At 37.0% G+C, this 14,988-nt stretch overlaps 1 protein-coding gene across 5 annotated transcripts in view; it reads right to left on the reverse strand.

The window, feature by feature from the left end:
• RAB27A (RAB27A, member RAS oncogene family) overlaps positions 1 to 14,988 on the reverse strand; it is a 257,723-nt gene that overhangs the window by 74,914 nt on the left and 167,821 nt on the right. For all 5 annotated transcript variants that reach the window (XM_053717495.1, XM_053717493.1, XM_053717494.1 and 2 more), the window contains one exon: positions 9,823 to 9,926. In XM_053717495.1, coding sequence (XP_053573470.1) covers positions 9,823 to 9,926 — 104 coding nt within the window. The remainder of the gene's footprint in view (positions 1 to 9,822; positions 9,927 to 14,988) is intronic.

Below are 14,988 nucleotides of genomic sequence, written 5' to 3' on the forward strand. Positions count from 1 at the left end.
TAGAGAACTCTTTCCTTGTTCACTTTCCACCCATGTGATCTCAGAAATGCCAGTACTACGTCCGTATGAGACTGGGCAATTTGGATGTTTGACGCCTGTATCAGGATGTCGTCTAAATAAGGGGCCACTTCTATGCCCCGCGGTCTAAGGACCGCCAAAGCGACCCCAGAACCTCCATAAAGATTATTGGGGCTGTAGATATCCCAAAGGAAAGAGCTACAAACTGGTAATGCCTGTCTAGAAAGGCAAACCTGAAAAACGATGGTGATCTTTATGCATCACAATGTGAGGATAAGCATCCTTCAAATCCATTGTAGTCCTCTATTGACTCTCCTGGATCATAGTTAAGATGGTACGAATAGTTTCCATCTTAAATGACGGAATTCTGAGGAATTTGTTTAAGATCTTTAGATCCAAAATAGGTCTGAAGGTTCCCTCTCCTTGGGAACCACAAACAGATTTGAGTAAAAACTCTGTCCCTGTTCCTCTCTTGGAACTGGATGGATCTCGTACACAATGTAAGAATGCCTCCTTCTTTATCTGGTTTGCAGATAATTGTGAAAGGCGAAATCTCCCCTTTTTTTGGGGGGGAATATTTGAAATCCAGAAGATATCTCTGGGATATAAATTCCAATGCCTAGGGATCCTGGGCATCTCTTGCCCACGCCTGGGCAAAGAATGAAAGTCTGCCCCCTATAGGATCCGTTACCGGATAGGGGTCCGTTCCTTCATGCTGCCTTAGAGGCAGCAGCAGGCTCCTTGGCCTGCTTATCTTTGTTCCAGGTCCGATTGTCTCCAGACCGCCTTGGACTGAGCAAAAATTCCCTCTTGTTTTGCCTTAGAGGAAGAGGATGCCACACCTGCCCTGAAGTTTTTAAAAGGTACGAAAATTAGACTTTTTTTTTTTTTTCCCTTGATTTAGACCTATCCTGAGGAAGGGCATGACCTTTTCCTCCAGTGATATAAGCAATAATCTCCTTCAAACCAGGCCCGAATAGGGTCTGCCCCTTGAAGGGAAGTTAAGTAGCTTATTTATTAAAGTCACGACAGCTGACCATGATATAAGCCATAGCGCTCTGCGCGCCAGTATAGTAAAAAACAGAATTCTTAGCCATTAGTCTAGTCAAATGAACAAGGCATCAGAAAACAAAGGAATTGGCTAGCATAAGCTTGTCAAATATATTCATCCAATGGAGTTGCTTAACTGTAAAGCCTCATCAAGAGACTCAACCCAGAACGCCGCAGCAGCAGTGACAGAAGCAATGTATGCAAGGGGCTGCAGGATAAAACCCTGTTGAATAAACATTTTTTATCCATTGGATCTAAAAAGCACAACTGTCCTCGTCAGAGGTAGTGGTACGCTTAGCTAGAGTAGAAACTCTTCTCTCCACCTTAGGAACTGTCTGCCAGAAGTCCCGTGTGGTGGTAACTATTAGAAAACATTCTTCTAAAAAATAGGAGGGGAAGAGAACGGCACACCTGGTCTATCCCATTCCTTATTAAAAAATTTTTTTTTTTTAGTAAACCTCTTTAGGTATTGGAAAAACATCAGTACACACCGGCACTGCATATTATTTATCCAGTCTACACAATTTCTCTGGCCCTGCAATTGTACACATTCATTCAGAGCAGCCAAAGCCTCCCTGAGCAACAAGTGGAGGTTCTCAAGCATAAATTTTAAATGTAGAAATATCAGAATCAGGTTAAATCATCTTCCCTGAGTCAAAAAAAAAAAAAAAATCACCCACAGACTAAGCATATTGTGAGGTAGTATCATACATGGTTCTTAAAGCGTCTGTATGCTCTGTATCTACCCCCAGAGCTAACTGCTTTCCTTTCATTTCAGGTAGTCTGACTAATACTGCTGCCAGAATATTATTCACCACCTTTGCCATGTCTTGTAAAATAAACGCTATGGGCGCCCTTGATGTACTTGGCGCCATTTGAGCGTGAGTCCCTGAAGCGGGAGTCGAAGGGTCTGACACGTGGGGAGAGTTAGTCGGCATAACTTTCCCCTCGACAGAATCCCCTGGTAAAGAAACGCTATGGGTGCCCTTGATGTACTTGGCGCCATTTGAGCGTGAGTCCCTAAAGCGGGAATCAAAAGGTCTGACACGTGAGGAGAGTTAGTCGGCATAACTACCCCCACGACAGAATCCTCTGGTGATAATGTTTTTAAAGACAAAAAATGATCTTTATTGTTTAACATGAAATCAGTACATCTGGTACACATTCTAAGATGGGGTTCCACCATGGCTTTAAAACATAATGAACACAGAGCTTCCTCTATGTCAGACATGTTAGAACAGACTAATAATGAGACTAGTAAGCTTGGAAAACACTTTAAATCAAGTTAACAAGCAAATATATAAAACGTTACTGTGCCTTTAAGAGAAACAAATTTTGCCAAAATTTGAAATAACAGTGAAAAAAGGCAGTTAAACTAACAAAATTTTTACAGTGTATGTAACAAGTTAGCAGAGCATTGCACCCACTTGCAAATGGATGATTAACCCCTTAATACAAAAAACAGATTAACAAAACGAAAAATATGTTTTAAACAGTTATAACAGCTCCTACTTTTGAAGCCCTTTTGAGCCCTTCAGAGATGTCCTATAGCATGCAGGGGACTGCTGAGGGAAGCTGAATGTCACTGTTTGTAATTTTAACTGCACCAACTGTAACTTTTATACTATAACAGTGGAAAGCCTCAGGAAACTGTTTCTATGCAAAATTTAAGCCAGCCATGTGGAAAAAACTTAGGCCCCAATAAGTTTTATCACCAAACATATGTTAAAAAACGATTAAACATGCCAGCAAACGTTTTAAAACACATTTTTACAAGAGTATGTATCTCTATTAATAAGCCTGATACCAGTCGCTATCGCTGCATTTAAGGCTTTACTTACATTACTTCGGTATCAGCAGTATTTTCTTAGTCAATTCCATTCCTAGAAAAATATTTTACTGCACATACCTTATCTGCAGGAAAACCTGCACGCCATTCCCCCTCTGAAGTACCTCACTCCTCAGAATGTGTGAGAACAGCAAATGGATCTTAGTTACGTCTGCTAAGATCATAGAAAAACGCAGGCAGATTCTTCTTCCAAATACTGCCTGAGATAAACAGCACACTCCGGTGCCATTTAAAAATAACAAACTTTTGATTGAAGAATAAACTAAGTAGAAAGCACCACAGACTCTCACAACCTCCTATCTATGTTGAGGCTTGCAAGAGAATGACTGAATATGGCAGTTAGGGGAGGAGCTATATAGCAGCTTTGCTGTGGGTGGACTCTTGCAGCTTCCTGTTGGGAAGGAGAATATATTCCATAAGTAATGGATGATCCGTGGACTGGATACACTTAACAAGAGAAATCCTCATAAAACCTGTACATGGGGGGTATTGTATGTTTCTTATTGCAGTAAAATCTATCAGGATTATGATATTCACAATAACCATTTGTTTGGAAAATAAAAAATAATAATCTCTCACACATAAAATTATAGTTTATATATACATATTTGATATTAAAGAAATACATTAGTCCTCTTAAAAGTGATATATAATAAGTGAGGGTGCACTTAATGTGAAAGAGGTAAATTATGGTTTAACAAACAAATAGTTAAAATTCTAGGTTTTGTTTATGTTCACAATTTGGACAATTGCCTCTGCCCTGAAGGGGTGAAAGGCATAGTAAAGACAAAATTAAACTTTTGTGATTCATATAGAATACAAATATGGAAGCACAAACTAGAAAGAACTACAACATATTCTTGGACACTTTCAGAGGTCTATAAAAAGCAACACCCTAGCACTAATAAAGTTTATTCCTAACCCTAATGGAATTTAAAATTCTTATTTTGGATACTTTTAAAGTGTTACCATGGAACCTAATCAGTTGCAAGATAATTGTAGGTGTGTGTTACTTAAAGATATTGTTGATTACACTGTTATAATGAAATGAAGGTAGGATACAAGCAACATCCTTCTACAGACAAATGTACTAGTGCACTGCTAAGTAATCACATGCACAAGCCAATGACTAGTCTATGACCAATGCAGACAGACCTATGTGTCTAGAGCAGCGGTCGCCAACAAGTGGTCCATGGACCACTGGAGGTCCACGAGAAGATGTTGGTGGTCCTTGACACCATCAAGCAGGAATTAATCTCTGTCACCCCCATCGCGCTGCAACTCCCTACAGTGCCTGGCTGGACATCAGTGAAAACCGACGGAGGAGAAGTTAAATTACAATCTCCCTACGCACGTTGTGTAGTACTGCGCAACTTGCGTAGTTAGATTGTATTTTTAACTCCTCCCGCCCCGCTCGCTGCTCAGAAGAAGATGCTTCCATTCTAAAGCCAGCAGAGGTTAAAATAGTCTTGGCTTAAAATAGTGGAATTAAAGTATATAAAAAAAGAAAATCTTTAAAAAAAAGTCTCACATTTAATTTATTTTCTTCCCTTTACCTGTCTCATTGAAGTAGTTTTGAAGTAGTTTTCCTAATTCCTTCAGATGGACTTACATCACTGTTTGTCTTCCTCCCCTCCATCTTCTTTTTTTTAATTAAATATGAATTATTTTTCATTCTAATAATTTTCCAGCGCACAAAGCCATTCCACCTAAATTCCAGTAATTGCCATCAAGTAGATCAGCCATATCCCACCAGTATTATAGTAATTGCCATTAACATAAGTCTTGGTTAGCTCACATAAATATTGAGAGTTTTCTGATATAAACTTAATTTATGACTCCAATGTCTGTCCATGATCATAAGTAGTTTTGAATCATTCCTAACTGGGGAGGTGGCTTGGAAGTCTTGTGGTCATTTTAAACATAATTCCTTTTTTCCCCAACTTTCTGCCTCTCTATTTCAAGCTCAAAAGTTGGCACTCACCCTTCATCTGTCATTTGGAAGTATTCTCTCAGTTCTGTCATTCAGTTAGTTCATTCCAAAAATAATTAAGTTTAGGCACCCCTGACAATTTCCATGATTTTCATTTATAAATAATTGGGTGTTTGGATCAGCAATTTCATTTTGATCTATCAAATAACTGAAGGACACAGTAATATTCCAGTAGTGAAATTAGATTTATTGGATTAACAGAAAATGTACAATATGCATCAAAACAAAATTAGACAGGTGCATAAATTTGGGCACCTCAACAGAAATATTGCATCAATAGTAGAGCCTCATTTAGAAGAAATAACAGCCTCTAGACATTTCCTATAGCCTGTAATGAGTGTCTGGATTCTGGATGAAGATATTTTGGACCATTCCTCCTTCCAAAAATTTCCAGTTCACTTAGGTTTGATGGTTGCCGAGCATGGACAGCCTGCTTCAAATCACCCCACATATTTTTAATAATATTCAGGTCTGGGGACTGGGATGGCCATTCCAGAACATTGTACTTGTTCCTCTGCATAAATGCCAGAGTAGATCTTGAGCAGTGTTTTGGGTTGTTGTCTTGTTGAAATATCCAGCCCATGCGTAACTTCAACGTTGTGACTGATTCCTCAACATTTTTCTCAAGTAACATAGTAACATAGTAGATAAGGTTGAAAAAAGACTGAAGTCCATCGAGTTCAACCTATACAAATCTAAAATACTTTCAAAAAGCTCCAGTTAAGCTTAAATAACCCCATTAAAATGTGACCCATTTAATACTAGCAATCATATCCATGAATTTTGTTTATATACAGAAATTTATCCAGACTATTTTTAAATGTATCTATGGTATTGGCATTCACTACCTCCTTTGGTAATGAGTTCCACAATTTTATTGCTCTTACAGTGAAAAAACGTTTCCGTTGCAGGAGATTAAATCTCCTTTCCTCCAACCTTAAATTATGACCTCTTGTCAGAAACAATTTTCTTGGAATAAGCAGAGCTTCTGCCATCTCTGTATATGGGCCTTGAATATATTTATATAAAGTAATCATGTCACCTCTCAAGCGCCTTTTTTCTAAAGAAAACAGACCCAGTTTGGCTAGCCTCTCCTCATAGGTTAATTTCTCCAATCCCCTTATTAGCTTTGTGGCCCTTCTCTGAACTTTTTCTAGTTCTGCAATATCTTTTTTAGCAATCGGTCCCCAGAACTGCACTCCAAACTCAAGGTGAGGTCTTACCAGGGCTTTATATAATGACAGAATTATGCTTTCCTCCCGTGAATCAATGCCTCTTTTAATACATGCTAGTATCTTATTAGCCTTTGAAGCCGCTGCCCTGCATTGTGCACCCATCTTTAGCTTGTTATCTATTACTACTCCCAAATCCCTTTCCTCCTGTGTTTGGCTAAGTCTTGTCCCATTTAAAAAATACGTAGCCTGCTTATTTTTACTTCCAAAATGTAGAACCTTGCATTTTTCCGTATTAAATCTCATTTTCCATTCACTTGCCCATAGTTCTAATTTTAACAAATCACTTTGTAAAGAGAGTTCGTCCTGCTCTGACCTAATGACCTTACTTAACTTAGTATCATCTGCAAAAATAGAGATGTCGCTATTTAATCCTTGCTCCAAGTCATTTATAAAAATATTAAAAAGAACAGGGCCCAGTACTGATCCCTGGGGGACGCCACTGATTACCTTTGTCCAATCTGAGTATGATCCATTTACTACTACTCGTTGCTCCCTATCTTTTATCCAGTTATTTATCCATGAGCTAACATTTTCAGCTATTCCCAGTCCCTTAATTTTGTGCATTAATCTCTCATGTGGCACTGTATCAAACGCCTTTGCAAAATCTAAGTATATCACATCAACTGATTCCCCTTTATCTATATTTTTACTTACTTCCTCGTAGAATCTAATTAGATTAGTTTGACATGATCTATTTCTCCTAAAGCCATGCTGATTAGAACTCATAATCTTGTTTACACGAATATGCTCATCAATATAATCCCTTATAATCCCTTCAAATATCTTCCCCACTATTGATGTCAGACTAACTGGTCTATAGCTTCCTGGATCATCCCTGCTTCCCTTTTTGAAGAGTGGCACCACATCAGCTTTACACCAATCCTGGGGTACCATGCCTGAGGATAATGAGTCTTGAAAAATTAAGAGTAAAGGTTTGTCTATAACAGTGCTAAATTCCCTTAACACCCTTGGGTGTATTCCATCTGGGCCTGGAGTTTTATTTACCTTAATATTTTCCAGTTTTTTTCCTGATATCCTCTAAACAAAACCCAGTTAGTGGTATGGACTGGCATGTTCTATTCTGTTCCAAAGTATCATTCAATGGTTCCTCTCTTGTGTATACTGAAGAAAAAAACTGGTTTAGTACCTCAGCCTTCTCCCTGTCATTATTTATCATGCTACCCTCCACACATTTTAATGTACCTATATTATCCTTCTTAGATTTTTTGCTATTTATGTACTTAAAGAACCTTTTAGGGTTAGACTTAGAATCCTTGGCAATTAATTTTTCATTTTCAATTTTTGCTAAATTGATTGCTTTTTTGCATGCTTTGTTACATTCCTTATAAATATTGTATGCTGAGTCTGTACTATTTTCTTTTAATAATTTAAATGCCCTACGTTTTTTCCTAATTTCTCTTAACACATTTTTATTTAGCCATAACGGCTTTGTTTTTTTATTTTTATAACCATATGGTATGTGTTGATATGTATATTTATTTAACACATTTTTAAATATTATCCATTTATCCTCTGTATTTTTATTAGAAAATACATTGTCCCAATTTATATTATTTAATGATTTCCTTAAATCGTTGAATTTTGCTTTCTTGAAATTAAAAGTCTTAGTTAAGCCTTTAAAACACTGCATATGAAAAGAGATTTCAAATGTGACCATGTTATGATCACTGTTACCCAAATGTTCTTTAACTTCTATGTTTGATATTATATCTGTATTGTTTGATAGCACTAAATCCAATATAGCTTTACTCCTAGTTGGCTCCTCTATTAATTGTGACAAGAAGTTATCCCTGAGAACATTTAAAAATCTATCCCCCTTAGCTGAATTACTAGTTTCATTGGCCCAGTTTATATCAGGATAGTTAAAATCTCCCATAATTACAGCACTGTTATTAGCAGCCTTACCTATTTGGATAAGTAGTTGAGTTTCCTCCGGGTCATTAATGTTGGGAGGCTTGTAGCATGTTCCTAGTAATATGTTTTTAGGATTTTTCCCCCCACTCTTTATTTCAACCCACAGGGTCTCTACATTGTCACTTGTATCATAAATATCTTCCCTTATTGTAGGTTTAAGGTTAGGTTTAATATACATGCAGATTCCTCCACCCCTTTTATTATTCCTGTCCCTCCTAAATAATGTATACCCCTCTAAGTTAACTGCCCAGTCATGTGAATCATCCCACCAAGTATCTGCTGATATTGAGTGGAATCCATGCAACCCTCAACTTTAAAAAGATTCCCAGTACCGGCACTGGCCATACAGCCCCACACCATGATGGAACATCCATCGCATTTTACTGTGGGTAGCAAGTGTTTGTCTTGGAACGCTGTGTTCTTTTACCACCATGCATAACACCCCTTGTTATGACCAAATAACTCAATCTTTGTTTCATTAGCCCACAGCACCTTCTTCCACAATGAATCTGGCTTGTCCAAATGTGCATTTGCATACCTCAAGCGACTCTGTTTGTGGGGCTCACTCTTCCATACAGCTTATCCTTGTGCAAAGTGTGCTAAATTGTTGAACGATGCACAGTGACACCATCTGCAGCAAGATGATGTTGTAGGTCTTTGCAGGTGGTCTGTGGGCTGTTTTTGACCGTTCTCACCATCCTTTGCCCTTGCCTCTCCAATATTTTACTTGCCCTGCCACTTCTGGCCTTAACATGACTGTGTCTGTGGTCTTCCATTTCCTCACTATGTTCCTCACAGTGGCCACTGACAGCTTAAATCTCTGTGATAGCTTTTTGTAGCCTTCCCCTAAACCATAATGTTGAAAAATCTTTGTTTTCAGGTCATTTGAGAGTTGTTTTGATGCCCCCATGTTGCCACTCTTCAGAGGAGAGTCAAAGAGAACAACAACTTGCAATTGACCAGTATAAATACCTTTTCTCATAATTGGATGCACCTGTCTATGAAGTTCAAGGCTTAATGGGCTCACCAAACCAATTGTGTGTTCCAATTAATCAGTGTTAGGTAGTAAGGGTATTCAAATCAACAAAATTACAAGGGTGCCCAAATTTATGCACCTGTATAATTTCGTTTTGATGCATATTGCACATTTTCTGTTAATCCAATAGACAGATCAAAATTGCTGATCCAAACACCAATTATTTATAAATGAAAATCATGAAAATGGTCAGGGGTGCCTAAACTTTTGCATACGACTGTGTGTATATATATATAAATATATATATATATATATATATATATATATATATATATATATATATATATATATATATATATATATATTTATACTGAATATATGTCAATAAAATATACACACACACACACACATTATAGAGGTTTGTACCTTTTTAAAAAAAAATCATGTTAGTGGTCCACGGGGAATTGTGAGTTTAGTTGTCCATGAGGTCCGAAAAGGTGGCGACCCCTGGTTTAGAGTACAGAAATCATGTCTATAATACACAGTACATACCAAACTCTGCTCTCAGCTTCCTAAGAGCACACATCACAGTAGTAGAAATGCAATGGAAATGGATTATTGTTAATACCAGATAGTAAATATCATGCTGCTTTTTCAAGCTGTTGACGCTACACCAATTATAGTAAAATGTATTTTATTTTCGTGTACACTAGTGTTTTGTGAGTCTACAGTTTATAGTATAGAAAAGTGGGGAGGTAATACATACTTATCCAATTCCTGACATTGAGGAAGCTCTGCTCATTTGTTAAATCGAAAAGCAGAAGGAAACCCATTGCATCCCTGAAAAAAGCAGTTGTCAAGCTGCGAAATCTGAAAGAAGTAGAATAAAACAAGTAAAAAGGATTTTTGAGACATATAAGCATCTGTAACAAAAAGTTCATCCCCACATAAAACTTAAAGGACAGTAAAGTCAAAATTAAACTTTCATGATTTAGATAGAGCATGCAATTTTAATCAACTTTCTATTTTACTCCTATAATCAATTTTTCTTCATTTTTTTGGTATCTTTATTTAAAAAAGCAGGAATGTAAGCATAGGAGCCGACCCATTTGGGGTTCAGCACCTGGGTAGCACTTTCTGATTGGTGTCTAATTGTAGCCACCAATCAGCAAGCGCTACCCATGTTCTGAACCAAAAATGGGCCGGATCCTAAGCTTACATTCAAATAAAGATTCCAAGAGAATGAAGAAAAATTGATAATAGGAGTAAATTAGAAAGTTGTTTAAAATTGCATGCTTTTTCTGAATCATGAAAGTTTAATTTTGACTAGACTATCCCTTATAAGCTACACTCACATTTATGATAAAAGGACACAAAACCCACCCCAAAAAAAAATTCATGATAAAAGTAGAGAATACAATTTTAAACAACATTCCAATTTACTTCTATAATCTAATTTGTGTCATTCTTTAGATATTCTTTGTTGAAGAAATAGCAATGCACATGGGTGAGTCAATTACACGAGGCATATATGTGCAGCAACCAATCAGCAGCTACTGAGCCTATCTAGATATGCTTTTTAGCAAAGTATATCAAGAGAATGAAGCAATTTAAATAATGGAAATAAATTAGAAAGTTGTTCAAAATTACATGTTCTTTCTAAATCATGATCATGGAAGAAACAATTTGGGTTTCATGTCCCTTTAATATTTACTTTATCTTTATACTGAACTGAATCCTGGAAAAGTATCTTCAATTAAGAAAATGCATATAAAACAAAATAATTGTGCAAAATATTTTATTGACATTTTCCAACCAAGTAATTACATATGTTCTATCATAATGTGACAGGTTACACATGAACAAACCAAATATTGTGATTGTGTACATTCCAAAAGTAGGAAAAAAGTCCACACTATTGCCAAACCTATACTATGAAGTGTAGTAGCTATCTCACCAGAGCATAAATCGCAGAAACTTCTTTTCCAGATTTGGGCCACATTGGATCATGGTACTTGGAATTTCAGAGCGATTGCATTCCATTTGCTGGCATCAGGGAGCCACTATATATATACACACACATATATACATATATATATATGTGTGTGTGTGTGTATGTATACAAGAAAGACTCTTCTCTCTTTTTCATAGGTTTTTCAACATTTATTTTCCAACGTTTCGGCCCCAACCTGGGCCTTTGTCAAGGTAACATACAATGCAAACTAACACAATATTTATACCCTGTTAAACCACTCCCCCACTCACTCAGGTGATGCTCTATGACCCTGTGATTCTCTGATTTTCTTAAGGTAGAATCTGAATTCAGTTCACTTAACTGATTACTGGAATTTTCCTTTTCTCTACCTAAAATAAAGCATTAATGGAATACTATAGTCACATGTGCATCACTAGAAAAAATTGTTAGGATTACAGGGTAATAAACCTATTTACAAATAACTATTATAACTGCTTTATAAACTAACTACTATATCCCCTCCATTAGTGGTACAAGAGTCCACTATAATAATATAATAAAAAATTCAGCTTATTCAGTTTCAGATGACTTATTTTACAAGAAACAGGACAGAGACAGGTGTGTATTCAAGCCCCTGGGGTGGACTGTGTCTAGTTCAGAGATCCATCTGGCCTCTCTTTGTAATAAAATGATCTTTCTATCATCCCCTAGTTTCAGAGGTTGTATTCGGTCTATAGGACAACATCTGAGACTAGACACAGAGTGGCCCTTTTTCAGAAATTTTTTAGCCACAGGCTGATCTGACTCCCCTTTCTCTAAAGCCTGTCTGATGCTGGACCTATGTACTGCCATTCTCTCTTCAGCATACATTCCAAATTCTTTCCAATATACATGTCCCCACACTGTCACATGATCATATAAATCACGTATTTGGACTCACAGTTTAATGGCTGTCTTATGTCATACCTCCTACCAGTGTGGCTGTGTGTGAATGTGCTGCCTAGGATTAGATTATTACATGTAGTGCATCCATGACACCTACAGTATATACACCTGGTTTTCTCATCAGAAAATGTTTTACTAGTTTTTCATATTTATCAGTGGGGTCTGCCTGTACTAACATATCCTTCAAGGAGCGTTCCCTTCTATAAGAAAATATCGGGAGTTCTTTTGTGAAAGATTTTAATCTCTCATCCCCTTGTAGGATTTTCCAATTATCCTGGATAGCCCTTCATATTTTCAACTGCCTGTTGTATACTCAGTGACAAAAAATAGTTTATCTTCATTCTTTCTCCTTTTCTCCACTTTTTGTTCTTTTGCTATTGTTGCCTGTGTTTTGTTATCTTGTAAGATACTGGCTGGGTATCCCCTCTCTGAGAATCTTTCACCCATTTCATCCACAGCTCTTTCTACCTCATCCAGTGTAGAGGTGAGTCTCACTGCTCTCAACATTTGAGCTTTTGGCAGAGTTAAGTAGGTGTCTTGGGTGAAAACTCTCAAACTAAGGTGTTTCTATCTGTAGTCTTTCTATACACCCTTGTCTCTATCCTGTCATTGTCTCTGAATAGTTCTATATCCAGAAACTCAATTTTCTCTTTGTCCCATTTTGGGACAAATCTAATGGGGCCCCGAATTTTATTAATCTCATCAAGGAATCTAGTGAGGGTTCTTTCACCACCATACCAGAGAAAAAACACATCGTCTATGAACCTCCTGTAGTTCCTACCATATTGTAAGAATAATTCATTATTCATAATATTAGCCTGTTCATATGAATGCATAAAAATATTAGCATAGCTCGGTGCTACCCGAGAGCCCATGGCTGTACCTATGCACTGTAGAAAAACATCCTTTTCAAATTTGAAATAGTTTTTATGCAATATGAAGTGTAATAGTAATGTTAGGTATTCTACAGGAGGCCCCCTAGAACTAGTATTTTCTTGTAACAACTGCCTAACTGCCTCAATCCCCTCCTCATTAGATTTGTCCCAAAATGGGACAAAGAGAAAATTGAGTTTCTGGATATAGAACTATTCAGAGACAATGACAGGATAGAGACAAGGGTGTATAGAAAGACTACAGATAGAAACACCTTAGTACGATATGAGAGTTTTCACCTGACACCTACTTAACTCTATGCCAAAAGCTCAAATGTTGAGAGCAGTGAGACTCACCTCAAAACTGGATGAGGTAGAAAGAGCTGTGGATGAAATGGGTGAAAGATTCTCAGAGAGGGGATACCCAGCCAGTATCTTACAAGATAGCAAAACACAGGCAACAATAGCAAAAGAACAAAAAGTGGAGAAAAGGAGAAAGAATGAAGATAAACTATTTTTTGTCACTGAGTATACAACAGACAGTTGGAAAATACGAAGGGCTATCCAGGATAATTGGAAAATTCTACAAGGGGATGAGAGATTAAAATCTTTCACAAAAGAACTCCAGATATTATCTTATAGAAGGGGGCGCTCCTTGAAGGATATGTTAGTACAGGCAGACCCCACTGATAAATATGAAAAACCAGTAAAACATTTTCTGATGAGAAAACTAGGTGTATATACTGTAGGTGTCATGGATGCACTACATGTGATAATCTAATCGTAGGCAGCACATTCACACACACAGCCACACTGGTAGGAGGTATGACATAAGACAGCCATTAAACTGTGAGTCCAAATACGTGGTTTATATGATCAAGTGGCAGTGTGGGGACATGTATATTGGAAAGATGGAATGTATGCTGAAGGAGAGAATGGCAGTACATAGGTCCAGCATCAGACAGGCTTTAGAGAAAGGGAAGTCAGATCAGACTGTGGCTAAACATTTTCTGAAAAAGGGCCACTCTGTGTCTAGTCTCAGATGTTGTCCTATTGACCAAATACAACCTCTGAAATGAGGGGGTGATAGAAAGACCATTTTATTACAAAGAGTGGCCAGATGGATCTCTGAACTAGACACAGTCCACCCCAGGGGCTTGAATACACACCTGTCTCTGTCCTGTTTCTTGTAAAATAAGTCATCTGAAACTCAATAAGCTGAATTTTTTATTATATTATTATAGTGGACTCTTGTACCACTAATGGAGGGGATATAGTAGTTAGTTTATAAATCAGTTTTAATAGTTATTTGTAAATAGGTTTATTACCCTGTAATCCTAACAATTTTTTCTAGTGATGCACATGTGACTATACTATTCTAATGATTTAATGCTTTATTTTAGGTAGAGAAAAGGAAAAGTCCAGTAATCAGTTAAGTGAACTGAATTCAGATTCTACCTTAAAGGGACAGTCAAGTCCAAAAAAAACTTTCATGTTTTAAATAGGGCATGCAATTTTAAACAACTTCCCAATTTTCTTTTATCACCAATTTTGCTTTGTTCTCTTGGTATTCTTAGTTGAAAGCTAAAACTAGGAGGTTCATATGCTAATTTCTTAGACCTTGAAGACTGCCTCTAATCTGAATACATTTTGACCACTGGAGGGCATTAGTTCACATGTTTCATATAGATAACATTGAGCTCATGCACGTACAGTGACCTAGGACTGAGCACTGATTGGCTAAACTGCATGTCTGTCAAAAGAAATGAAATAAGGGGGCAGTCAGCAGAAGCTTAGATACAAGATAATTACAGAGGTAAAACGTGTATTATTATAACTGTGTTGGTTATGCAAAACTGGGGAATGGGTGATAAAGGGATTATCTTTCTTTTTAAACAACAATTCTGGTGTTGACTGTCCCTTTAAGAAAATCAGAGAATCACAGGGTCATAGAGCATCACCTGAGTGAGTGGTTTAACAGGGTATAAATATTGTGTTAGTTTGCATTGTATGTTACCTTGACAAAGGCCCAGGTTGGGGCCGAAACGTTGGAAAATAAATGTTGAAAAACCTATGAAAAAGAGAGAAGAGTCTTTATATATATATATATATATATATATATATATATATATATATATAT

Source organism: Bombina bombina, chromosome 6 (genome assembly GCF_027579735.1).
Source record: "Bombina bombina isolate aBomBom1 chromosome 6, aBomBom1.pri, whole genome shotgun sequence".
Taxonomy (NCBI): domain Eukaryota; kingdom Metazoa; phylum Chordata; class Amphibia; order Anura; family Bombinatoridae; genus Bombina; species Bombina bombina.